The sequence below is a fragment of the Mesoplodon densirostris genome, chromosome 8 (assembly GCF_025265405.1).
Source record: "Mesoplodon densirostris isolate mMesDen1 chromosome 8, mMesDen1 primary haplotype, whole genome shotgun sequence".
In the NCBI taxonomy this organism is placed as follows: domain Eukaryota; kingdom Metazoa; phylum Chordata; class Mammalia; order Artiodactyla; family Ziphiidae; genus Mesoplodon; species Mesoplodon densirostris.
Window position 1 is genome coordinate 4,955,072 of NC_082668.1, and position 27,882 is coordinate 4,982,953.

The following is a 27,882-nucleotide window of genomic DNA, read 5'->3' on the forward strand; positions in this document are numbered from 1 at the left end:
TCTGTGCGTCTGTCACTCAAAGGAAAAATGACTGAGCCCATTAGATCAAACCTTTGTCACTGTTCCTAATGCACTCTTAGGCCTCATTAATCTCCGGGAGCAGCAACAGAGCTGCCGGGGTCTCATTGCCTCCCCCGACCAGGCCCACGTGAAGCCTCTCATCTCTCCCCCAAGTGTTCCGCGTTAATCAAGCTCTCCTTATTACCCCAGTCCCTGTCACGGCGGAGAGCGCGCTCCCTCTTAAATGCTCTCATTATGACCCATCTTTAGAGCCGGCTAAGTGGAAAAAAAAAAAAGAGAGAGGGAGAGAGGGAGAAAGAGGATGGGAGAGAAAGAGGAGAGGAAAAAGCAAGTCCGATCACATTAATATTCATGACACTAATTACTATTCTAGGTCACTGAATATTCATGCTATTAGTTGGGGTTTTTATGGGTTTGCTGGATGCCCTGATTACTGAAGTGTGGAGGGACACAGCATGGCTGAGACTTTCGATGTCCGCAGCGGTTCAATACTCAAAACACATTGTGATCCCTGCCCCCACCCCTGGAAAATCAGCCTCAACCCTCCAGACGGCTTTCATATTTTGAAACCGCTGGGGGCCTGAGTGGGGGGAGGTGGAGGACGACGCGGAAAGGTCTCCCCGTCTCACAGGTCTCAGCATCCATCTGGTTATAGGATAAAAACACACCCACAGCTGCAAATACCCAACAAAGACACACGTTAGGGATGAGAAGATAGCTGTCATCTAGGAAGCAAACGTCGCAACCAGGAGTTAGGGCGAACACAGGAATAAAGAGAGGATGGACACACAGACCCGGAGCAGAGCCCCCCACGGAGACCCAGGGGAGTCCTGAAGGGCGTTTCTCTGGCTGCCCAGCTCACTGCCGTCACGGGGGGAGCTGTGGGTTGCGGGGCATGGGTTTAATGGATTCTGACCCACTATGTCTACTCAAAGGCTAAATAAACACTTCATGGCATTTACCAAAATTAATTCAAAAACATCATTTCTCAACCCTCTTCCTTTCTTTTCTTCACTAGTGACGAGCGCGACTATTATGATGCATTCCTGATACAGTTCTGAAGAGTCACCCCGGGTCAGGCTTTGGGGAGGCATGCAGTGTGTTATCCTTTCAAGGATGGGGGTAGGCACTGTTTTCCCATTTTCAAGATGAGGAAGCTGGGGTTTAGGTCCTAAAATGGGGAAGATGGGATTCAGTTTGGTGTTTCTGACTCCAAAGCCCCTACTGTTGGCCATTATGTTTTCCTGCTTTCTACTGAAATGTCAAAATACCTGTCAGAGCTGAACCAATCCTATATTCTGTCATATATGAATGTTATTCTACCAACCCAGCCAAAAACTCGTGTCAGAAAATATTTTTGGACATTTGACCCCCTGCTCTGGAAGCATCCCTGAAATGACAGTTGGGCAGACTCTAAAATGTGGTTTCCGATGGGCTCCCATTAGAATGGCAATGTAGGTTCCATGCTGAAAGAATGCAAATGGCAGATACTGCCCTGGGCATCTTCAGCAAGTGACCTTGGAGGAGGGGGAAGATGTGATGGGGAAAGTGGAATTTAACCAGGTCTGAATAAGGAAATACCTTCTGGATTCTTCTCCTCCTTCTCCTTCTTCTTCCTGAAGTAGATGCTTAAGTAATTTTTTCAGAAATCCATTGTGAGGGAAATGTTCTATATCCCTGCAAGTGATCTAAAAATATCTTCACACTTGATTGATAATAGTTTGGCTCTACCTAAGCTTGTAGATTCAAAATTATTTGTTCTTGTAACAGATACAAGGTGTTACTCCTGAGAAGGTCAAGGACTATCAGAGTTTTCTTCCTTGATAGGTAACCTCAGTCTTTCCTTATCTTGGATGCTTTTGGGGATTTGTCCATGTTTACAGAGCTTCCTCTCCCATCCAGTTTGATACTTGACTCTTCAGATGGGAAGACACTGGCATTTCCTTTGTCACCTCTAGCATATTTTCTTCTGTTATATTGCCAACAGTATCTTTAAGCCAAGTTCTTTATAGTATGTAATCCATCTACTGAAATTTTTAGTTTTGTAAACTTTCTCCTTCATTTCCAAGAACTCTTTCTCCCCAGGTTTTTCATGTCATCTTTTGTTTGTTTGTTTCATTTTGGAATACAATAACCAACCTCTTAAATCTTTCTGATGATACTAGTTGTAATTTCCTCTTAAGTTCTCTTTCCCCCAATTATCACTCTCTTTCTTTCAAGATCAGTTGTCCTTTTGCTTATGTTGGTCTTTCGTATTTTGACTGTTGGTTTCCACAAACATCTTGGTTGTCCACTCATGTTTATGAATAAGAGCAGGGCTGAACAGACTATGCAGCCCTGGGGCACGTGTGTGGCACGTGTTGACTGGTGGGCTCGTCTCTGACCAACAGTACAAGCTCATGCGCGGGCTGGCACACCTCCATGACGTCCCTCATGGTCACAGCTGCCCTTCCTTGCCATTCATTTATGTTTCCCCGTGACTAGGCAGAGGTCTGAGTTTTCCAACCTGCTTCCTTCTCTTGCAAGCATGAGCATCCACATCAGGTTATCCTCCCCAGGCACGCTGCTTACTTTCCCAGTGGGGTTGGTGGTGGGGATGCCACTGGTCAACTCTTCCTCAACGTGTCCCTCAGCCTGCAGTGCCTGCGTCCCACAGCTGCCCAATGGAGCTGGCAGCCACCCCATCTTCACTGCAGCTCTTCTGCTCTGGCTAACTTGCGAGCCACAAAATGAGACCCAGGGTGGGTTATCAGTATGCAGGTATGCAGTATCAGGCATGACAATGTGTTTTTCCTCCTCTTCCCCAAGTCCCTGGCGAAACTCGGTATTAGGATCATCACATTTCTAGCATTTTAATGTTTGAAAGGTAGTCAGCATTCCGATACTGGCAAACCACCCCCCGATACTAGGAATAACATAAGACCACCATCTCCTGCAAGTAATTTTCTATCCAACTGCCCCTTTTAGACCCTTTAGCAATTATCACCAGCTTCAGTGGGCTTGCTTGTGTGTTTATCTTCTGATTCTTCCACCCCCCATTGGAGTGTAAGCCCTTGGAGGGAGGGCCCCCTGAATCTCCAGAGCATCATCAGGGCATGCAGCAGACTCAGTAATGATGGTAAGTGAATGGTACAGGAGGCAAAGCAATAGGTATCCAAATCATTAAACTGGTTGGGAGAAACTAAAAGTCAACATTGACATACAATTAGGCATCATAATGTTTGAAACATGGAATGCATTATGACTGCACACTAGAAAACTAAGAGAAACATCTGGATAATTATTCCAACTAAGGAAGAGTTCAGTAAGATGGCTGGATATAAAAAATACAAAAATTAGGATCTTTCTTATTTCTTACCAATTAGATGATAGAATAGACAACCCCTTGCCCCACCAAATAGCAGCTTCACATTTCACCAAAAATTATAAAGTAATAGAATGGATTAATAAGACACATACAGGATCTAAATGGAAAAAAGTGTTAAAACTTTACTGAGGGGTATATAATAAGTTTGAATAAACTGGGAAAGAATTGTGTTCTATGATAAACTCAATATAGTTAAGATGTCAGTTCCTCCACAATTAACTCATAGATTAACAGCAATGCCAGTTAGAGTCACAATGAGATTATTTTTAGGGGGGAAGAGAAAGGTTTCAAGTTATTCTGAAGTTTACTGGAAAAAATAAATGGTGGCAATAACCAAGAAACACTATAAAATAAAAGAGTAATATGAAACCATGTTATATGTTACATTACCAGATATAAATTGAGCCATGAATCTAAGACAATGTGGTAAATCCACACAATGCGGAGAAAGTAGGTCAATGGAATAAATTTTCAAGCCCAGAATCATAGCTAATTTGATTAAATGAGTTAGTTGTTCAAGAAAGGTGACACATAGAATCAACAGGAAAAGGAAGTAACAAAGAGAGAAAGAACAATTAGTTATATATTTGAATAAAAAGTTTAACTAGATTTCCTATTATATATAATAGACCCAAACAAATTAAAGGTGGATTAGAGGTTAATTATAAAAAAGGGGAAAAGGAACAACAATAAAATTATAAAACTCTGAAATACATATATATGAATTATGATCTTATTTCAGAATTATTAAAGGCTTTCTAAATATCTAAAGTAGAAACTACAGCAGTACAAGTCTTATGATTTGATTACATACTAAAGAGGGGGAAACTGTATGTAAATAAGACTATAAAATTCAAAAAGCAAATAGCAAACTGGAGAAATAGCTGCAAAATATATTACAAAGTGTTGTTATCCTTAATATACAAAGAGTTCTTACATGTCGATAAGCAAAAGACAAGCACCTAGTGCAACAATGGACAAAGGATATATCTACACAATTACAACACAAGAAATACACAAAACCCATAAATATACGAGCTGTTCAACCTCACTGCTAACTAAAGAAATCCAAATAAACAAAACACGAGATATTTTTATTGCTTATAATATTAGTATAGATTCTAAAAATGTGTAGAGGTGAAATGAGCACTCACTTTATGGACGGAAGGGTATTTTTATATAAAACCTTTCTAGAAATGAATTTGGAAATATGTATGGAGAATCTTGTAAGTGTTTATATCCATTGGCTGAGTCACTTTGCCTATGGAGTTTTATGCTAAGACATTAATAAGTTACACACAAAGATTTCAGTACAAGTGTGTATCAGGTCTATGTGAATGAAAAAATGACTAGAAGGGAAGGCACATAACATTGATCTAATTCTAACGTGGAGACAGAAAACGAATAAAAAAGAAAAAAGCTAAAAAGAAACAAAAGACGCCCAGTTAATCCAGAGGTCTAAAACAAAATGGCAGAATTCAAATGAGTTGAGAATGAAAAGATGAGGTTAAGTAGTGTGTTAAGTTCTTCAGCAAGTTAGCTCTAAAATAACTAATACCTATCTTTAGCTAAAAGTCCATCACTTAAAAGTAGCATCCATTTACTTCAAATTAAATTTGCTGGGTTGGAATTCTTCATGTGAGAGAGTTCTATGAACAACAGGGTAGAGCTCTGGGTGATACCAGCCAAGGACGTTGCCCACAGGCTTAGCTGAGGGCACCACATCCCTGAGCACTGCTGTGACCATGAGGGACTTTCTTCCCCCCAGGTGGTGCTGTGCTCCTGCGGACATCGTATTCCCACTTCCAAGTCCCTACTTGTGATCCAAAGAAGATGAAACATCTACCAGGCTCCTTGAATGGGGATTTACCTAGCTTAGGGTTGAAAGGATGTGCTGTAATAAACCGACCATGGGTGTGACCATGGAAAAGGGATTTCCATCGTGACCCAAATCTTCCCATTCACCCAATAGCAAGGATCTTAAAGAGAAAGCAACCGGGCATTGAAAACTCAATCCCTAGCCGAGGCCCATGACATAACCTCCTCTGGGGATATGATAAAGTTCATATGGCATTTTGTATTTTCTATTTGTTAACAAACATTACATTTTCCCTTAGGACAGTAAGTGGCAGTTAAGCCCCAAAGAACACAAATCTCAAGATGACATTTCAAACTCCAAATCTTACATAGCCGACACTTCTTCCAATCATCAGGACTCTTCCCTCATCTTATGTGCCTGGCAAGTTCCCATCCTTTCTTCACACCCCACACAGGCATCCCTGAAGCCCTGAAGCCTTGCCCCACCTCATCACCCCTGGGCCTTCACACCTCTGCGCTGCTGCACTGCACTGGCTCTTCTGCTCATCTTTCCCACCTCCCAGAGGGTGAGATTCCAGAGGGTAGGGATTATGCCTCATTTTTCTGTACCCCCAGAGCTCAGGACAGTGACCGGCACACATTAGAAACGTCATACATGCTTGCTGACTTGAACAGATAAATGGATAGATGTGTCACAATGGTTAGAAGGGGAAGTGGAGGGTTGGTTATAGGGTGACTGCCTCGCATAGAAGTTCTGGAGGTCCGAGATTCTGGATCCACAGAACGCACAATTCCTGGCACAGAACAGGTGCTCAGCAAGTACTTTTTGAACAAATAAATACATTAATGAAGACATTAGCTTTTTATTCAGTATAGAAAAATATTTGTGCTTCATGAGTTTCCACAGCACCTGCCGTCACACCTCTGTGATGGGGGCAGGGCCAGGCAAGATCAGCCTAACGTAAAACATGGTTCAGTTACCTGCTCAACACCATGCAGCACCGGGCAGTAGAACCCAGGCTGCTGGACCCCAAATTCTGTCCCCTTTTTCTTACCCTCCTTTTGCCAAACAATGTCATTCACGCCATGGCACTGTGGGGTCAGCATCATTCCTCTTTAAAAACATTTAACATTTCAGAAAGGAAAAAAGGCAGCATCTTTAAGAAGCAGAGACATATGCTAGGAATCACTGCAGAACAGAAATCTATTTTGAGACGATCAGATGTAGGTTGGAGACAGGAAAGGAAACAACTGAAATCTGTGAAGGGATTTCATATGTTGGAGGAGTCCGAGTTTGTTGGTGGAAGACTTAAAGTGGTTTTTACCACCTCTTCTCTGATAATCGACCACGGGAAGGTAAAAGCCACAGCACAGTTTGCCAAGTATCTTAAACAAAAACAAACCACGACACTCTGAATGGTTTGCATTGCACACCGAAGCCAGGAAAATTTCTCAACATATCTATTCTGAGAAAACACTAACTTTCTCTGATCCTGAACAAAAAACAAATTCTCCCTTAAAAGAGAATAAAGAAAAGCAAAATTGTGTGAAAGAATCACATAGCAGTTACAAGAGAAAACTGAGAGAATGTGAACTTTATACAGGTCCAGGGATTTCCTTTAAATCTTGCTCCAAATGGCTTTTACATTTTTCTAAACACAATCACTACAAATTAGTTAATACTAATCCTTGAAACCTTAACAATGAATTCATGTTTTTTTTAGAAGGCCCTTAAACCTCCATCATGTGTAAAACATGACTTTCAACCGCCCAGCTCTGGGAAAGCCTAATGGTTTGTGCAGCTGTGACTCAAAGTGCCACAGTTTGCTTGTTGGCAGTCCAGGAACCCAAGGGTGTAGCGGAAACAATCATCCACAGAAGAGATGAGACATGTAAACCTTAGTCTACAACCTTAATGGTCAAAATCTCCACTTAATCCAAAAACCTCAGCACTGTCCTCCAGCCAGGACCACCCATTGCTGCCATTGTGCTGGATTTCTTCAGCACGTCAGCTGTAAGCTTACCTGAATTTGGTGAGATGTGCAAGCTGCTCATGTCCTTGGACAGACCGTTGGTTTTCGGGCTGGAGATGGGCGCGCAGGCTGATGTGGCTCGGGGGGGCCTCTTCCCTGGGACTTTCACAGTGGTTCTCAGAAGATCAATCTCTTTGCCATGAACATTCTGCATGTAATCCTGTTCAAAATGTTCAACATCCAAGAGAGATTAAAAGAAAGACCTTTTACAATCTAGGACAAGAGGTTCTATCAGACATCCTGAGTTGTAATCCTAGGACCCTTCCACGGTGGCAAGCGCTTAAAAATAAGGCTTTGACCTGTCTTGTACTGATGGCATCATCATTACACTGAAATCAGCTTTGCCTGTGTCCTGAACTCACCCGGGCCCTGGAAATACAGGACACACAGCCGATGCCTTCTATCCAGGAGGAGGAGATACCAGTACAGACATGAAATCCTATTTTGTGAGCTGCTGCATATCAGATGGTACATTAGGAACCTGGGCTCTTCCTGTCAGTTTTGGGTAAAATTCCATGGAGTAGGAACTATTTTGTAACAACCTTTTTGTCTCCGAGGGCAATACCATTAGACAGCTAGGTGAGACTGAAGTTGTCTGGTGGGAACTCAGGTGAAAACTCTAAGGAAGAGGTCAAGCATTTTGTTCAGGAAGATGTCTGAGGGGGTCAGTGGTACGGTGCTGAAAAAACATGGAGGTCACAAGAGCTGGATGCTAAAAAAGAAAGCACGTTATTTGTACTCAAGCCTTATGTTTCTCCAAGTGATTCACTGTACTCAGAAAAAGTATCTTGCTTTTATCTACACTTTGGAGGTGAATGACTAGCAGTTATCATGGAACCAAAGGGAAGTCTAGGTACACCGGGAATTCTCTGTGCCGTCACCTAATTCAATATGGAGGAAAACAATCCTTAAGAATTGGCTGTTGGGTGGGGAAAGAGAAGACAACTGAGAGCCAGAGTGAGGGGCCTCTTGACAAATTAGAGGAGTTATTGACCCTTTCATACATTTTGGGGGGGCAATGAACCCCCCTGTCTCTGCAGACATATCATTAAGCCAACATCACACATGAAGAAAGGATATAGTCTATCTAAATCACTCTTGGTTAAATAATATTTCAAGTGTTTTAAGACTAACCAGGAAATGAAATAAACAGATTCCTTCCTTGGCAGAACCTTGGTGGATTCCTTTTAGGATATAAAGGGAAAAAACCAATAAATTTGTATTGATTATAAACAATAAAGTTCACATCAATCTAATTTTAGAAGAACTGCCAAACAATCTGGTGTGAGACTGCAAGGGACCCAGGGAGTTTGGAGAAGCGAGATGTTTCCTTATAATTGCCAATCAACAGAGTCAACAGATACAGAGAGAGAACTAGACGAAGGTCTAGCAGCAAAGTGCACGGGTCAGAGGCCTCAGCCTGCAGGATGAGGAAAGTCAGTCCAGGTGTACGGCAGAAGCTTCAGAGGGCCCAGAAGGTGCTAGGGAAGCCAAGAGAAGGACTCTAGTGGCTTCTTTTAATTGCAAGACAATGTCCATATTCCATAAGGTGAAGGGGTTGAGAAGCAGTCACTGGTTTATCCACAAGTAGGAAGTTTGCTGATAGAAGTTATGGCACAAAAAAGAACTCAAAGTACTAGATTCCAACCCAGGGGGAAGAACCCACATATGGGTGGCTGGGACCGTATGGGACAGAGAGAACTGTCCTCTCTCCAGCATCTGCAGGAGGGAGGGCCAGCTCTGAGTGTCAGACCTCACCTGAAACCCAAGCAGGTGGACTTGTGGCCACATGGGAGCCACCCCAGACTCAGGAAAGGGAGTGGGAGAATTTACAACAGAAGAGGAAGGGCTGGAAGAGAAACTCCATAACGTGAAGGGGGGCCTTGTGATGGAGATTTCAGAACCGTGGAACGTTCACCAAGCACCAGCCCAGGAGATGATGATGCAGCGTCCAGGGTGACTTCCTAAGGGCAGACCTCAAATGGCCAATTCTTAGTGCAGAGCTAAAGCTCAAAAAGCTGAGGCTAGGGCTTCCCTGTTGGCGCAGTGGTTAAGAGTCCGCCTGCCGATGCAGGGGACACGGGTTCGTGCCCCGGTCCGGGAAGATCCCACATGCCGTGGAGCAGCTGGGCCCGGGAGCCATGGCCGCTGAGCCTGCGCGTCCGGAGCCTGTGCTCCGCAACGGGAGAGGCCACAACAGTGAGAGGCCCGCGTACCGCAAAAAAAAAAAAAAAAAAGCTGAGGCTAGAATCAGGAGGAACGTGGGACTGAAGACAAACAAAGGATCAGAAGCTGCACCAAGTAGGGGCAAATTCAGACCAGCTCCTCCAGGGAGGGGCGCGGCTGGGTCTTCCTCAGCAATGTTAAACCTTCCAGAGAGAAGCACCTGCACCGGCACGTATGCTGTCAGCCGGGGAAGCCAGGATCAGAGGTGCTGATGCACCCTGGGCTGCCCAGCTGTGCATTTTGTCTCCCAGGGCAGCTCAGGGAGGGACATCTGCCGGTGTCGGCCACAGGCATCTAGGAGGAGGGTCATCACAGGTTTGGAGAAGGGCGGGGGGGGGGGCTGTGTCCAGCTGGGAACAGACTAAAGACTCCACTTGAAAGGCAAGATGCTTGGACGACCCCCACCCGCCCCCTGCCGCAAATATAATCTACTATGAAAAAAGTTGTGGTTTTGAAAGGATGAGGACAAAGGATGGAAAGAAAGTTATTATCATTAAATTAGGCTAAAGGATAAAGCGGACTGAAAGAAATGTAGACGTCTCATGACCAAGCTCATCACGAGGATGGCCAACAAAAAGCACACGGAAGAAGGAAGTGGCTTTTGGTTAGTACAGGACCAAGGGTCAAGGTTATTAAAAAAAAAAGGTTGTTCTTGAGCATCTTTCATTTACTTCCATTAACATTTACTCCAAATAGGCAAACCCAAGTTTCAAAACCAAAGTTAATGCTTGTAAATAATGAATTCCTTCTTGCATAGTTACTCCTTTAAAAATATCAACTTGCTACAACTTTCTTCTTTAATGCCAATTCTTAACAAATTAAAATACAATAACAGGAGTGTAATTGAGCATTTATGGCTTATGGGCTCTAAAATGAGGCTAATCAGAGAGTGACTAAGCCTCAGCGTGGTCTCTTTTTTTAATAGGCATGTTTTAACATACAATAACCAGGATATTTTATTTAAAATTATTACAGAAATGTACCAAGTGTTGGCTCTCTGGATTTGAACGCGGAGACAGAACCCATTTATCTTTGGCTCAGCATGGGCTGGGGGAATCTGTTTTCCTGCCTGAGTTAGGCATTGAAAGTGCAGAAGAACCAGTTCTTAAGAAAATCGGAATATAAGTCTGGCAATTCTTAAATTTCAAGCCACTAAAATTTATAAAAATGTTACAAGATCCATTTCCTAATCCATAAAAGTCTTTCAGAAACAGCTGGATACGTGAGTCTGAGGCTTCTAGCTTCTCCCAAGAGAAACAACGCTGAGTTTTCCATTTTTGAAAGAACTACCCTTTTCATCTCTCCCCAGCTTGGCACTTGAGGAATTAAAGCTACAACCACTAAACAATGTCGCCTCCTCAGAAGTGGGACGCGCAGCCTGATGGTCCGAGGTAGGGACCGTGCAGGGGGAAATAAAGCCAGCGAGCTTGATTTTGATATGCAAACGTTACAGATACAACCCCTCTCCGTGTGCCTTGCAGAAAATGCTGATCGAGGATAAAAGGGGAAAAAACCCTTTAACAAGGCATGAGGGTAATTCAAAGCCAAGTACTTTTAAACAGCACTTAACAAGTCCCCGGGGCCCACTCAAGAGCCAGGCCCCCCAGAGGTGCTATCTCCTGCCCCTCAACAGCTTGAAAAAGTAGTAATTGCAAACCTATTTGCATTTTTCTTCTCAAGTTGTCCGTGCTCATCTCGTGGATTATTTTTTGCAAGCAGGCGCCAGAGCAGAGGGACCCGTCCCCAACCTCATGGATGAAGCTCCATAACCGAACACAGCGTCCCCCTGCCACCCGGCTCCTGCACCTTTGCCATCCCTTGTTTTTTACATTTTCCTCCTAATTATGTTGCATCTATTGCCGTACACTTAATTAGCTGCATTAATGTGATTTCTTTTCACATAGTCAAGCAATTAAGAGCTATGATTGAGTTTCATTCAATTAGCCTCAACAAACATGCTAATTGATGTCCCAGATGCAAATGAGGTGCAGTGAGAGGAACCTGCTAGCAATTGAGAGCCGTGTCAGGGACCCACAGCTTTCAGCTTGCTGACGGAAGCACAGCTCAGTGTGGCTCCCACCATCGGCGGGGCTGCCTTGGGAGAGGGCGTGGAGTCCTGAGTGACTCGGTGGGTGTACCAGATCCCTCCGGATTCGAGAATTAATGGGTTGGCTGCTGTAACGGTGTTGTCCTAAAATCTCAGTTACCCATTACCAGGACTGGGAGGTCATCACTGGATGACACTCAGCTCCAGCAATTAGAGTGGTACCAAGTCCTCATCAAAATACCGCACAAAGCTCCTAAAAACACCCCCCCGGAGTTCTCCCCAGACGGCCAAGGGAACAACGTGTGCGTCTCGTCTTGCCCATCCCAGAGCCCTCCGTGTGCGTGACGGCCTACAGTTCCCAGTAAATGGTGAGTTCATCTTAGTCAGCTCTGGGGCATTTGGCACTTGAAGTTAAGCTCAAAATACAGCAATCCATCAACAGTCCCTAAAAATACTCTTACTATATTGATTCTCACTGCCTCCCATCCCTTTGTTACCTTTGGCTGTCTGGTGAAAGATGGTTTGCTTCGTGTGTTCATAGGGTACCAAAAAGCAGTTAACAAGATCTTAAAGCTAAACCCAAAAGCATCAATGATGTGATTGGCATCTCAAGATTAGATCATCAGAATAAAACACACAGCTTTGAAATGCAATCAACATTGCTCCAGTTTTAGCATATACTTTTTAAAGGTATTAAGATTCTTCATTCCCATAATTAAATGATGGAAAAGTTATAGAAATCTTTGTTCCAATTAGGTTTTCTCAATAAGCTCTGGTTTCTAACTGTACAAAAATGTTGAGAAATTTATTATTTTCTATTACTATCTAATATTTTGTCTAAGTGAGGTAACTGTTAGGACGTACTGATGCTTGCTTTGGTCTTTTTGTCACGGCTAATCTAGTCACGTGTTTTCTCTTTGCATAATCTAAGTTCTGCAGTCCTCAAAGTGTGGTCCTCAGTGCCCTATCAGGGGCTTCATGAGTTCGACACTATTTTCAAAACAATCCCAAGACATAGTTTGCTTTTTCCCTGTGTTGAAATTTGCTTCGATGGTGCAAAAGCGATGTGGGTAATAAATACTGCTGACTCTTCAGCACGAATCAAGGCAATGGTAACCACACTGTACTTTGTACACTGTCATTATTTTACTGATCGTCACGCTCTCTAAATACAAACAAAAAACCAAAAAAGTTTCACCTAAGGATGTTTTCTTTTTTTGTTTGTATTTCCTTTGTTTTTATTGGTCTGAACTTATTTTACATGAACACTTCAACATTTTAATTTCCCGTAACTGTAAAGAAGAAAATAGAGGAACTTAAGAGAAAACTGAACCAGAGTTGGTGCTATAAGAGCACTCACATATCTTGCTAACCAAAGTATATTCACTGTTAAACCAAGAGCCTGAAAAAATGGCCACATTTTTTTCCCCAGGAATTTCCCTTCTAGGTAATAATTCTAAGGTTCAAAGATACGACAAAATTTAGTTCAAGAATTTTCACTGAAGTTATATAATGGTTAAGAATAAGCAAGCGCCTAAATGCCCATTACAAATATTTTGAATTATGTGATAACTTACAGCCATTCAAAATCATATTTTGAAGAATACTGGCTAACTTTAGATAACAAAGTATGTTCTTAATAAATCAAGAAAAAAAAACCCAAAAAACCTACTGATTTAAAAAATTCTAACCTTTGAGCTTTTAAATTTCCCAGGTGATGCCACGGCAAGTATACTTAAGTGTTTCTGCTGTGCCGTGAGGGCTGACCATCCTGCACAGGAAAGCTCTTCTCTGAGTGTTTCATTCACAAGCTGAATTCGCCACCTGTTTGCTGGGACAACACTTCTACTTGAAAGAATGACTATGTCAGACATTAACTATGGTTATTCGGTCTTGGGTATGTGGCAGATATTTTCTTGAAAAAGAACAAGTACTTTTCTTGTATTTGTACTGTAAGGAAAGCGGCCGACAGTATTTGTGGCCAGTGATAGAATCTGAGCTTTCCAGCAACAATGAGAATTTTGAAAACTTGTGTCTCTCACCATGACACCTTCCAAATACTTGGAGACTTTTCTGACAAGACTGGTGGTGATATTAATGAATGTGATTTGGGGGTATTACTTGATGAGAAGTATCACCATTTGGAAATCTGCATACCTCAGTTAAGCTTTTTGAAATGACTGACACATGGTATGTCACATGCATGGATACAAGATCATTCAAAGTGCAAGACAGGTCATTGGATTTAATGTAGCAGAGAAGGAAAATTTCACTGAATTCCTAAGCTTTAATAAACTGTCACATGTCAAGTTTTAGTGTAGTATCCAAGAAGAACACGCACAATGATCTGAAATGGCTATTAAAATACTCCTCAACCCTCTTCCACTGTGGGTGGAAATGTAAACTGGACAAATGAACTTATCTACAAAACAGAAACAGACTCACAGACATAGAGAACAGACTTGTGGCTGCCAAGGGGGAGGGATGGATTGGGATTTGGGGGTTAGCAGATGCAAACCATTACATATAGGATGGATAAACAACAAGGTCATACTGTACAGCACAGGGAACTATATTCAATATCCTATAATAAACCATAAGGGAAAAGAATATGAAAAAGAATGTGTATGTATGTATAACTGAATCACTTTGCTGTACAGCAGAAAGTAACATAACATTGCAAATCAGCTATACTTCAATAAAATAAATTTTCAGAAAAGCACACTTAAAATAAAAAATACTCCTTCCTCTTCCAGCTAAATACCTCTGTGGGAGCTTCTTCACATACTTTAACCAAAACGACACGTCTCAACAGACTGAAGACAGAAGTAGAAATGATGGTCTTTCTGAACTGAAATCAAAGAGCTTTGAAAAAATGGAGAACAATGCTACCCTGCTTATGATTTCCTTCTGTTTTGGAAAGTATCTTTTTCATTAAAAATTGTTATTTATGGAATAATATGTAAAGGATAGGTTATTATTTTAAATGAATGATATGAATATTAAACGTTTTCTCAGTAATTTCTCCCATGATAAACATCAATAGATATAATCCACAGAAACAAAAGCTCTTTCAGATTCTTCAGTTTTTAGGAAGGTAAAAGGGCCCTAAGGCCAAAAGGTTTGACACCCACTAGTCTAGCCTGATGTTCACAAAACAGCCAAGGGCTCTGTGTGTGTGATTTTATGCACACAGCTGGGGGAGGAGCATCACAGCCTGACCTGTGCAGATATTAGAAATGGTCTGCAGATATGTTTGTCTTCTCCTGGAGGAGAGGAAGAACTCAGTCTTCCCTATTTTCACTACACTTCATGAATGTGTCCAGGTTCAAGTGGAACAGTAGTTTATATAAATTCTGTTTTTAAAAACCCTTACTTCTGGGCTCAAAAAAAGGATGTAAGAGAAGCCATTGTCAGATGCACTGCTATTCCCAAACTCCACTTAATACTGTTTTCAAAGGAAACTCATCTATAAAGACATACATAATACCATCCCTTCAAAGAGACCAAGCAAACGCTTAAGTCCAACATGTATGAATAATAAACAATAGCCTCATATATAGTCACAGGCAGAGAGGAAAGTAATACCCTAAAAATACTATGAAAATAGTATCGTAAAACTATGAGAAATCTCCCGGCCACATCCTTTCAGATCACATCCCTCAAAGAAGACAATTTCTCCTTCTCTCCAAAGGATCACAGTTACAATAGCAAAGGTAGCAGGCAGCTTCAAAGAGAAAAACCTTATGAGAATCAGTTTGGTTTCCCAAAGACAGCCAACAGAATTCCACTGTTTCACTTCTGGAGCTGCTTCGGAAAGACCACTTGACCAGCGGATGTCAACGTGATCTGTGGCCACCGCAGGAAGCAGATACCTGGCAAATTGGATGTCAAATGGCGTCTGAGGCAAAGGCAACGCTTAGGACACCTGATTCTGAACCACGGCTTTATTGGGCCTGGGTAACTACCTAAGAGGTGGTAACGGAAAAGGCTGGTGAAGCGTCATAAGGGATCCGAGGTGGCATCCTTCGCTTCCACAGGGAGCTCAACACCACCGAAGCAGGGCAAACCTCTCCAGTGCATGTGCTAAAAGCGCTGGCACCCAACACATGTGGGCTCAAGTCCAACATTAGCCCAGGGGGACTAGGTTAATATAATATAAATCAAAATAGCAGAAAATTCTACATTGAATTATGAATATACCTTTTGCTTCTTGATTGTATCTGTCTTGACTGACATAGTATATTGAGCTTTACACTGCAAGAAAGATTCTTCTTATTTTAGGTTAAATTGAGTATTACCCAGTTGTAACCCATGCGTGCTCAGACCTAGCCTATATGAAAGGAGTGTGTTGGATATGCATGCGGGTCTCTCCCAGAGGCAAGTATGAGTGAGAGTTCACAGCAATAAACTACAAGGAGCCACAGCCCCTTTCCTTGGCTCCACGACTCTTTTTTTAATAATTGAATATGGCTTGAAACAACTGGACCAGTAGTTAGATCTTGGAAATTCTGAGTTATGTAGGAATGTTCACCATAATGATAATTAGCTCTATCTGAACCTCTTTAAAACTTCAGATTTCTTGGGATGAATTTGCTAGAACATGAAGCACTTAAAGAAACAGACTTTTAAAAAATGTTTATTTGTATATTTATTTAGTATCTGTGAGCTCTGTGAGGGCAGGGACAGTATCCCCAGCACCAAGCGTCTGACACAAGACAGACACACAGTGACTTTTTTTTTTTTTTTTTTTGCGGTACACAGGCCTCTCACTGTTGTGGCCTCTCCCGTTACGGAGCACAGGCTCCGGACGCGCAGGCTCAGTGGCCATGGCTCATGGGCCCAGCCGCTCCGTGGCATGTGGGATCTTCCCGGACCAGGGCACGAACCTGTGTCCCCTGCATCGGCAGGCGGACTCTCAACCACTGCGCTACCAGGGAAGCCCCACACAGTGACTTTTTACTGAAGAAATGAAGAAGTAGGATTTACACACTCGGGAAAGCAACTCAGACACTGCAAAGGAATGGGAAGGAGTAAAAGCATAGGGACCCCACTTAAAGGAGTGCCAGAAGGAAGGGATGGCGACAAGAGATTTCCTAGAGGGAAGAAACAGATTTTTTTTTTTTTTTTTTTTTGCGGTACGCGGGCCTCTCACTGTTGTGGCCTCTCCCGTTGCGGAGCACAGGCTCCGGACGCGCAGGCTCAGCGGCCATGGCTCACGGGCCCAGCCGCTCCGCGGCATATGGGATCTTCCCGGACCGGGGCACGAACCCGTGTCCCCTGCATCGGCAGGCGGACTCTTAACCACTGCACCACCAGGGAGGCCCCAGAAACAGATTTTTAAAACAGAAGAATAGCACACACGTCTGTCTTCAGAGGACACTAATGATCGCTAAGCCTTTTCTTCTACCATTTGGCCCAACATAGGACAGAAAAATTCCCACTTCAGTTTTTGCCCATCACAAAAGTCAGGTACTTCTTCTAATTTCAAAACTTTCACTAGGCCTGTCTGGAAGTCTCATTGTTTATTTTTTTTCCTGATGCATTGCTTTTTTAGGAGTGATTCTGTTTTCCTAACGCTACTTACTGCCCGCCAAGGTGGTTTACAGTAGTACGATCGGATTCATTTCAAATGAATAGCCGTCAGTTCACTGATTAACACAGTTTTCTGGTTTCCTAAACCAAGGATGGATGTCCACAGAAAACAAAGTTAGCCTCCTCCGGGCCAGAGGATGGCCTCAGAGTGAGAGTGCCTGGGAGCCTCTGCCTGTTAGGAGTTGTGGGCTTGGGCCATGCGATTTAACCAGTCTGGGTCCCGATTTCCAAATCTTGAACAATAAGGGTGTTAATAGTTCTTGCCTCATGAGATTGTCATCCCGATGAACTGAGACAATACACAAAGAGCTTGAAAGCATGCCAAAGCCCTTAAGAAATGTTGGCTGTTACTGCTCTTGTCCAATAAAAATACTGAAATACTTGCCCTCTGATTTTATGTGGGCATTTCCCGAAGTGCGGGCAGCATCCCCACTGGGGGTGGTCATTCTGACAGGATAAGCCACGGGGGTGACCTGCAAAGCTAGTTTTCACTTCACAGCATAGGAAAAAAAAAGAAACAAAAAACAGTCCTCTGCAAAAGCGTGACATTTTCTACATTTTTCTTCTTCTTTTTCTCCCCCCTCCTCCTTTTCCTTTTCTTTTCTTTTTTTTTTTTTTTTTTTTTTTGGTGGGGGAGGCATGTACAGGGTAGGCAGACATTTTTATTGCAAAATGCCGTCTGGAAAAGATGCAAAACAAAATTGCTAAAATGCAAGGGAGAAAAATAAGGGAGAAAAACAAAAGGCCCCCTTCCCTTTGCTTATTGAGTCCAAAGGCATAACAGGCAGCATCCTGCAGCAAATGGGAAGCTACACTAATTTTAAAGCCATAAAACGCTATCAAGTTCCCTGCGGGGCAGGACTACACTGAAGCTCGTGGCACCTAAATAAGATATGGTTCATTTACTTCGCAGCTTAGCCTAATGTAATCATCAGTGGAGTTTTAGCCTAGAGTTGTAACAGGCAAACAGCCGCTGCGGCAGAGACGGTACTCCCAGCCATCGGCGGGGCCGCGGCTACATGGCTGTTGATTAGAAGATTTTTCAGTTTTGACAAGCACTTAATGAACATCAATCGCACCTTGATTGGTTTCCATCTGGGGCCACAGGCACACCTGAGAAGAAGCAGGTCTCTCCATCTCCACCTCTCCTTCCTTCCCAACACTGTAGCAACCAGCCGGCAACCAGGTTAGAACCAGAGAAGCACACACTTACAAAGTCGAATAATGAAATTCCATTTCTTGGCAGCAGGGAAAAAGAACACTCCCGCACTGTCCCCCACGTCTGATCTCTCCCACTGAGAGTTCTCCGGAGCGACTTGCCGTCAGTGAAGAAAACGGACGGGTTTGATTTATTTACCTTTCACAAGAATTTCCGGCCACAATTAGTAACCCTCAAAAGGCCCGAAATGGAAAACCAAGTGATACAGATTGGGTACAAGGATGAAGCATCATGCTGCGTACTGATAAGACAATATTCCAAGGACTCCTCTGGAAGTTTTACTCAGATCCACAAGCTACATGGTTAACTCTGTACAGTTATAAAAACATATATATACTTTTTTTTTTTTTGGAAAAGCAAGAAGGCAGAAGAATTTTTCAATGTAGAAAAAAATTTAAGTTAGGTAGGGTCTAGGCTACCTGGTCGTTTAATTTCTATACAGATATGAAGACTTTATTTGTCTGATCTCACCCTACTTATGGTCACTCTGTTCTCAACATCAAGACGTGTACTACGGTGAGCCTGCATTTTGGGCATTTTAACCATCAATCTAAACACTTTCAAAGCCCAAGGGCTATTTAAAATAAACAAGGAATTCCTCAGGGCAGAAAGAAGAGTTTGATAAAGATTCTAACATTTTTGTGTATGTGTAATAAGTATGAGTTTTTCAGTAGTCATTTTTTTCTAACAAAAGTTGTAGCTATTCCCTGAAAATATTTATACTACTGTGGCGGTATCATTCCATGGGTTTGAAATCATTGATATATGGGAGAAATAATTTATCATGCTATCTGAAACTCGTTGGATGAATGCCAAAAATATTTCCCAGGTCACCTAAAGAGCAGAGAGGGACAGCCTCCCTCACCTTTGGAGGGCGCTTGGCAAACACAGAGAGAGCCCATGGCCCATGTGGGCAGGGCTGGGTGGGTGTTTGCATGCCACATGGGTTCCAGACCATCATTCAGGTTATTAAACCTCCAGAACCCACCATGTTCATGACTGGGCCTAGCGAATTTCTCTGTGGTATCTCTCATCCAGGGCCCTCGTTAATGCTAGGCATCTTTAAATTTAGCCATTCTCAGTAGTTCTCCCACACTGTAGTTTTTACATTAAAACCTCAAGCTCCAAAGAGGTATTTGTACACCTATGTTCACAGCAGCATCATTCACAATAGTTAAGAGGAGGAAACAGCCCAAGTGTCCATCCAACAAATGGATACACAGAATATGGTATGTATACCTGGAACTGGTACCAGGACCCCGATGGACATCAAAATCCACAGATGCTCGAGTCCCTTATATAAGATGGCACAGTATTTGCATATAACCTACACATATCCTCCTGTATACTTTGAATCAGCTCTAGATTGCTTATAATGCCCAATACGATGTAAATGCTATATAAACAGCTGCTGGCATGCGATAAATTCAAATTTTGTTTTTTTGGAACTCTCTGGAATTTTTTTCCCGAATATTTTCGATCTGCAGTTGGTTGAATCCCTGGACTGTATATATCCAATGGTATTGTATGTATATACAATGGAATATTATTCAGCCTTAAAAAGGAAGGAAATGCTACAACACAGATGAACCTTCAAGACAGGATGCTAGGTGAAATAAGCCAGTCACAGGAAGATAAATACTACATGATTCCACTCCTGTGAGGTACTCAGAATAGTCAAATTCATAGAAACAGAAGGTAGAAGGGTGGCTGCCAGGGGCTGGAGGAGCAGGAATTCAGATTTAGTGTTTAATGGGGACAGAGTTTCAGTTTTGCAAAATGAAAAAGTATCGGAAACAGATGGTGGTGATGGTTGCACAACACTGAATGGCCTTATCACTCCTGAACTATCTGCTTAAAAATGGTGAAGATGGGGCTTCCCTGGTGGCACAGTGGTTGAGAGTCCGCCTGCCGATGCAGGGGACACGGGTTCGTGCCCCGGTCCGGGAAGATCCCACATGCCGCGGAGCGGCTGGGCCCGTGAGCCATGGCCGCTGAGCCTGCACGTCCGGAGCCTGTGCTCCGCAACGGGAGAGGCCACAAGAGTGAGAGGCCTGCGTACCCCCACCCCCAGAAAAAAAGGTGAAGATGGCCAATTTTATGTGATGTGTGTTTTACTACAAATAGAACAAAACAAAACCAAAAAAAAAAAAGCTCAAACTCCTGTCCAACCTCGGTGACCTTTTCTTCATTCTGCAGAAATGGAGCCTGGAAGTGACTGCGACACTTTCCTGTGGCTTAAAAACATCACACGGCGGCTTCCTTCCCCCCAGTTTCAGAACTGCAGGCCTACAGGTGTGAGGACAGGCCACGCGTACGGCTGATCGTGCCAGCATTCCTCCGTTCCTTTGACAAAACAGTACTGGCTCAATGTGAAGGAAACACTGGCAACAGGACCCAAGATGTCTCTGGCTCTGAGGAGCTCCCAGTTTTGGGGGAGAATCGGGGCCATGAAATAAGGCAAGAGAACAGGGAAATGAGCCAGAGGGTAAGGTGCGGGCACACAGCAGCGGTGCCCACACAGGCCTAGCAGGGGAGGAGGCTTCCGGGAGGAAGTGACATGTAAGACACCACCAGTAGGGGGCAGGAAAGAATACTGCTGGTGGCAGCGACTGCATCTGTTAGGACCTGGAGCCCCCAGAACACGGCCGGTGCCAGGAACTAAAAGAAAACCAGAGCTGTGGAGGAGGGATGGCGGGAGAGTGAGGGAGCAGGTGAGGCCCGGAGGGGCCTGCTAGGGAGCGAGGATGCCGTCCGAAGTGAAGCAGGAATCCTCTCCGCACAGAACGTCTAAAAGACACACATGCAGGGACGGAAATCAACGTGTGACGTGCATTACAAGTGACGGATCACGGGGAGACTTGCTCTTCTCCGCACTGTGCGTGGACAGGTTTCGGGAAACGCGATGGGCAGGTACACTCTAGGAGAACCGAGCAGACGTGCAGTTCTGAAAGTTCAGGACAGGTAGGGGTTGGGAAGTCGTCTCTCTAGCTGTGACCTCTGAGGTCTTCCTGATGAATTCCCAGGGACTGCGGTGGAGAAAGAGAGGCCAGCAGAGCAATCATCTTGAAAGGGGCTTCCTGATTCCAGGGAGCCACCCAGTCCCAGGGCTCCACAGGGGCACCTCCAGGCTGCCACGGCAGGGATGGGGCCATGCCAGGAGCCGAAACCACAAATAAGGGGGCCCGGTCCATGGCTGCTTCTGTCCACCTGCAACCAGAAGGTATCGACTCGGGGGTGGGGGGCCGGGGAAGCTGACGGAACGCCTCGGAAATCAAGGAAGGAAGGAACTGTAAGACGGAAGGAGGTAATGAAGTTTGGGAGGCCACAGAGATGCAACACACCTCGATCTCATTCTGTAGATAAAACACACTGAATGAAGTTCCGCCCAGAGCCATGTGTGTATAAACATAAGAGGCTATGTTCCTACGCTGACTACAGAGGGGTGTATTCAGAATACACTCTCCCATCAAGCGCCTGCTGTAAGCTGCCTCGGTTCCTGCCCTGGAAAAGGCAGAGCATTCAGTACGCCTTGAGGTGGACAAATCAACACCTGCAGATCCTTGAGGTGATTCCCACAACACTGGCTTGAAAGGCCAGGTCTGCCCTGAAACTGATCCGTTTGGATAAAGGGCCTGTAGTTGCTTCTGGGGAAGCAGAGAACGCTGGAGCCTGAAGGACGTGAGCCTCTGGCCCATCCTCGACAAAGCCCCGCACACAGTGCTTATCCCTTCAGGCCCAGAAGCAGGAGACACCCTTGGGATTTTCGGTGCTTCTCAGAGCTGACTCCTGCCATCTGAGAAACTCTTGTAGAAACACCTGTCGCAGTCCAATATACTTGTCGCGGTCCGATGTACCGTTTACAAACCCTTTCCCACTTGTCTGAAACAGGCAGTGAGACTAGAGAACAGAAGTGCTCATTTGTTGCCATAAAGCTCCAGACCTTTGCTCCCTGATGCCTACATATTTTCCTAACCTACCTTTACATGGATTCTTCTGGGTTCCAATACTGTTCTAAGATTTTACGGCATCCGTATAATGCCGCTTGTGTGTGTGTTCTCTTCCGACCCTGACGTAAGCTAATCTATTCTTAGGGAGGTCTAGTTGTGCAACGTGGGTGGCTTTCTCCGTCCCAGTCTCACCAGAATTTTTAAAGCAGAGCCAGGATTGCCAAGGACAGGGTTGGAGCCCAGGGCGCCTAGGAGCAAAGACTCGACATGAAGCTCTAGAGCAGCCGTGCTCCCTGACATGTGGCCCATACATACGGGCCTGTGTGCTGAGCCCATGCTAGCCCTGGGCGTGCAGACGGGACACTGGGCACAGTCCTTGCCCTCGGAGAGGCTACACTAGACGAAGCGGTACAGACGCGAGAGGCGCCAGGACAGGTGGGCAGCCTGGGAACCAGGTGCACCTCCCGTGGACAAAGGGCATGAAGGTCCACCTGCATGACGAGTATCCAACCAGAAACACGAGAAGCCAATCTGGAGAGGAACGTGCAGACCGAGGACAGCTTCCGGCACTGCGGCTTATACAGGGGGAGCAAGATCCCGTAATCATTCATCACAGAATGATGCAGGTTGACTGCCGCGGTGTGACGCAGCCAGGACACGCCAGACAGCATCTTCTCAGAAAGAAAGGGAGGCCTGACTTCTCTCTCAGAGTTATCAGTCATTCCATGACTCAAAGCTTCTACATCTGGAAATCTGGGCTTGCAATCTGTCTGTCTAGCCCTGTAGCCTGGCTTCTGCAATGTTCCGGGGAAAACAAGGGAGAGGTTTTCCGAGTGTAACTCAATTCACCACCTCAAGAGATGGGGGGTCTCCCTTCACAGGTGTGCAGCGGGCGGAAGGGACTGATTCTTAGTGAATCCTCAATCCTCAAATAAAACGTCCCCATTTTATGTGAGGATTGTGTTATTTTACTTTTTACTTTTTTTATTTTTGGCCACACCTTGCTGCTTGTGGGATCATAGTTCCCTGACCAGGGATTGAACACGGGCCCTTGGCAGTGAAAGCGGAAGAGTCCTAACAACTGGACTGCCAGGGAATTCCCAGGATTGTTACTTTAAACGACAGTTACCAGCAGTGGGTACAGGCAAGAGCTGTTCTTACAACAAAAGTTATCTTCCTTTTTACCTTTAACTATTTCTTTTGAGAAGCATACTTTCTTAGGAAAGCATCTCACATCTTTTTGTTATTTTGGCATCAGTATCAGTAAACAAGTGGATTTTTCTGCCTGATTTTGAAACTAGAAACATACTGAAATCAGCATTCTGATGACAATTCAGAGTTCAAGCCCATGGGGAAAAAACAAGGACACGTCAGCAACCTGCAGAATCCAAGGCTTTGTGGAGCTGGAGAGTCTAAGGCACTTGATTAGGAATGAATGTCCTGTAAGAAGGAAAAGCCCAGTTCTGCAGGGCAGGGAGAAATGACAGCACCCCAGCTGCTGCTATAACTCAGGCAACATACAGAATGGGAAAGAAATCCAGGAGGGAGGATTTCAAAAGTGTGAGCAACTCAAGCACATGTCAGCCAGGTGGGCTGTCCACACCTGCCACGTGTGCTCAGGAGGAAGCTGGGAGAACCTTCCTGGTCCAGGCACCATAAAGTCCTTGGCTTGACCTGCAGCCAAGCGAGAACTCTTACAAGTCCACTTAGGAATCCCCACACACACAACTTTGTCAGCAGGAATTTCAGCTGTGCCCTCGACGGCAGCTCCTTCGACACGGAAGATGAATGGGTGGCGATGCTGAACTGTGCGGCCCCGAGGTCCAAGTTCTTTCTCATTATCCTCTCCATTTTTCTATCAAGGTGCTCCCTAAGGCTCACATTCAAGTCCATAGAAAGGGAATCCAAGGCTCTCGGAACAGGCTGCCTTTCACCCACTCAGACTAGGAACCAGCACAGTGTCACAAAACCTCGGGACACTAAGACGTGTCTCCCCCAAAAAAGTTAAGCAGGCAGGGCTTTTTAAAGGTCTTATAGTTGTACAATTTTCTCCGAGGATCAAAAAAGTATAGACCACGGAGCAGCAGCAGCAGAAGTCAACAGCTTGCTTTTTATTTATTTATTTATTTTTAAAATGTGTTTATTTTTATCTATCTATTTTTGGCTGTGTTGGGTCTTCGTTGCTGCACGCAGGCTTTTCTTTAGTTGCGGCGAGCGGGGGCTACTCTTTGTTGCGGTGTGTGTGCTCCTCATGGCGGTGGCTTCTCTTGTTGTGGAGCACAGGCTCTAGAGCGCAGGCTCAGTAGTTGTGGCACGTGGGCTCAGTTGCTCCGCGGCATGTGGGATCTTCCCAGACCAGGGCTCGAACCCGTGTCCCCTGCATTGGCAGGCGAATTCTTAACCACTGTGCCACCAGGGAAGCCTAACAGCTTGCTTTTTACTATTTCAGTCTTATTTATATATTTAGGGCTGTCTTTGCAAAATGCCACGTGGAGATGAAAGAGCAGTTAAGCTGGTCAGTCCTGGAGCACGGGTGACCAACTTCTCCCAGTTGCCTGAGACTTCCCAGGTTTTGGCACTGGACGTCCTGCATCCTAGGAAAACCAGGGCAGTCGATACCCTACAAAGCCAAAGCGGCTTCGTTATCTTGGTTGAGTTTTCCATGTGTTATCTAAACTGCGTTCTAGGTTTTATTTAATTTAATAACAGCATCTTGAGAAAGAAAAACGAATCAAATCAACTGGCTTGTTTTCTGAGCCCGGGTCTTCATCTTACCATGAAACTGACTCCACCCAGCAACTCCAAACTTGGAATGGGGGGTGTCCTTAGAAGTCCAACTGACTCCGTGAGCCTCCATTTGCTAGGGGTTCCTGGTGACAATTTCAGACGCACACACTCTTAAGAGTCTGAAGTGATCTTGAGAAGACAACACCACCAAGGATCCCCTTGCAGTTAAAGGATGCCTTCTCTGGATTTCCAGAGCAGACGCTGTGCAGCCAGTTTCTCGATGTCTACCTTACAATGCACACTGAGAAGGAATGAAGCCTGACTGTATGCAGAAGGGTAGGATGTGTGAGCTGAAGCTTCACAGGCAAGTTCCACCTTCTGAAAAGGCGGCGGCCCAGGTCCACCACAGACCAGGCACTGATGCACTCAGTTACAGAGACAATGCCCTGGACCTGTGGGTTCCTTCAGTCCTCCCCCGCCGGCTGCTCTGCTCAGCTCTTCTGGCCCTGCCATCAGACCCCATGGCTATCCTTCCCCAGTGCGAGAACCACCGATCTTTAGGTTGAAATCCACCATCACTTCTTCCTCCTGTGCCTGCATCTCCTCCTCTCTACCTACAATGCAGGAGGGAGGGGGGCCCCATGAGCCCAAGCCAGCCATTGCCGACGGCCCCTGAGCCTCTGGGGAAGAGCGGAAGGAAGCAGGCCAGGAGGGGTGGCAGTGGGCGAAGGGTGGGGTTGAGACTTCACGGACCACAGCGTGAGTAAATCTGGGGTCCAGAGGCATCGCTGACATCAACTTGTAGGGAACTTTCTCCGTCTGGGGGGGATCAATGTTTGGCCCACTTTCCCTCTGATTTCCAGACGATCACTTCCTACGATCTGGCCACACACAGGCGATTCTATTCCACTGCCTGGAGAGGGTCTCTCCTCCCTAAGAGAACTGTTTAAGGTTTTCAACAACAGGGAACCTGCCTGGGGTGAAAAAGCTTCCTTCAATGATGTCTATCTGCGGTACAGGGAAGGCTTAGGGACACCTGTGCTACAGAAATGGCAGAATGAAGCCAAGCCGTGTGTCAGGGGGACCGAGGGTTTTGGGCTCCTAAACAATCTGTGGAGGAGCTGAGATGAGGCTTGGGGTGAAAAACAGAAAGACACATCCGGGATGATGCCATCGAACTGCGCCGACTTTGAAGGCCTGGGAAGAAGATGTGGCTGTGAAAGGAGGTGCCAGAAGGAAAGGGAAATCTGAAGCTCTGGTGACCAGTGGGAGGTGATGTCCTGGGGACACCACCTGAGGTCCCTTTCTATTAATCTTGTGCATGTGAGCTCTGAGGGGGACAGGCCATCCAGGGGGACCAGCGTCAGATTCCCTGGCAGCGGACCCATTCCAAGCACTCAGTGAACTTGGTCTCACACCAACCCCACTGCCGGCTGCAAAGCTGAGGCCCCCCAGTTTCATGACTGCCAGCCTGTTTCTGAAGCCACAGTTCCTGACAAGCCAGAGCAGGTCATCCTGCTAGGATTCCACAAGCTGGGCACACAGCTGGGGCCACACACTGACTGTTTATTTTGTCCAAAAGGCTGGGTCTGTTTTCTACCCCACCAACGCGTGCGAGACATCTGCTGGGATTGAAACTTGTGGTTCGGGTCCAAAGGATGATCTTTACATAACACTGCCACAGACACCTGTGTAATAAGGAAACCGGATCTGTTTCCCTGAAGAATAGAAATGACCTCTTCTGGGAGATCTTTTTTTAAAGAGCATCCAACGAAGACAAAAAAATACAAGAGTCGTGTGGGTATTTTTTTTGTTGTTTTTAAAGGAAGTGGTCAGTCTCCTGCTTCCACAGCGCCCAAAGTAAGTTAAAGGTAGAGCCCAGTGCTGCTGGAGCATCCTGTCCAAGAAAACATCTGAGAAAACCAGCATCGCTGGCAGCCCAGGGGAGCTGAGGGGGTGATACGGCAAGGCTGGGGAAGGAGAGGCTTGTGGGGCAGCTCTGTCCAGCAGCATATTCTGTACCTTCTCATAAACTCGTGGCCTTGCCTGCCTGTCGGTCCAGGAGCACTGGTCAGGGTGGTCGTCTGGGAATTTAAATTGGCTAGCTCACAAAGGAGCTGTCTAGATTAGCCCCTGCAAAGGGGGCCCAGCCTTACAGACCACGTTCTCTGATGCAGGCAACACTCTGAAGGTGACACACTTTGACTGCAATAGAACAATTCAGGGCCCTCACCACGCTGGCCTATTTCCCCACGAGCTTGATTCAGTCGTTTACTCTTGCTCCAGTCCTCCTTGTGTGTAAGACCCCACCGAGATACTTGGGTTCAACAGGACACCACGTCGAAGGTGACTCATGATAGAGTCAGGGTCCAGCCTGATGGAGTCTGCGTGCCATGCATGTGTGCACAGGAAATAAATGCCCGTCCCACCAAGAGGAGAGCCACACGGCAACAGGTAAATGCTGGTTTTGAAGGGGCCGCTGAATGATACACGTTTGATGAATCTCAAGCCTACTGCTCTCAGATGCCCAACCCCACCCCCTTACAGGCGCATGACCTTACTGGAATCCCACCCTCCAAAAAGCATGCCAGTTTCCTTTTTGGTAAATAAATTATCTCATTGTGAAAAGTTACGAGGATACACAGGAGCTGGCACAGTTATTCCACGAAGGACAAACACCGTCTTTGTAGAAAACTATCTGAAAATGTCAGACCGTTTAGCCAAGTCCTTTTCCTTGGCTCCCTGGAGAGGAACAGGTTGTAGGCGCTGCTACTTGACATCAGTGCAGGTCCCCTGCTCCATGGCCAGTATGAGGGTGATGACCGACAGTACTGAAACCCAAAGCCACCAACCTGGGCAAGATTTCCCCAACACTTAAC

General features: G+C 45.2%; 1 protein-coding gene across 5 annotated transcripts in view; it reads right to left on the reverse strand.

The window, feature by feature from the left end:
- AGAP1 (ArfGAP with GTPase domain, ankyrin repeat and PH domain 1) overlaps nt 1–27,882 on the reverse strand; it is a 564,902-nt gene that overhangs the window by 174,140 nt on the left and 362,880 nt on the right. For all 5 annotated transcript variants that reach the window (XM_060107327.1, XM_060107326.1, XM_060107328.1 and 2 more), the window contains exon 11: nt 7,231–7,399. In XM_060107327.1, the coding sequence (XP_059963310.1) occupies nt 7,231–7,399 (169 nt within the window). The remainder of the gene's footprint in view (nt 1–7,230; nt 7,400–27,882) is intronic.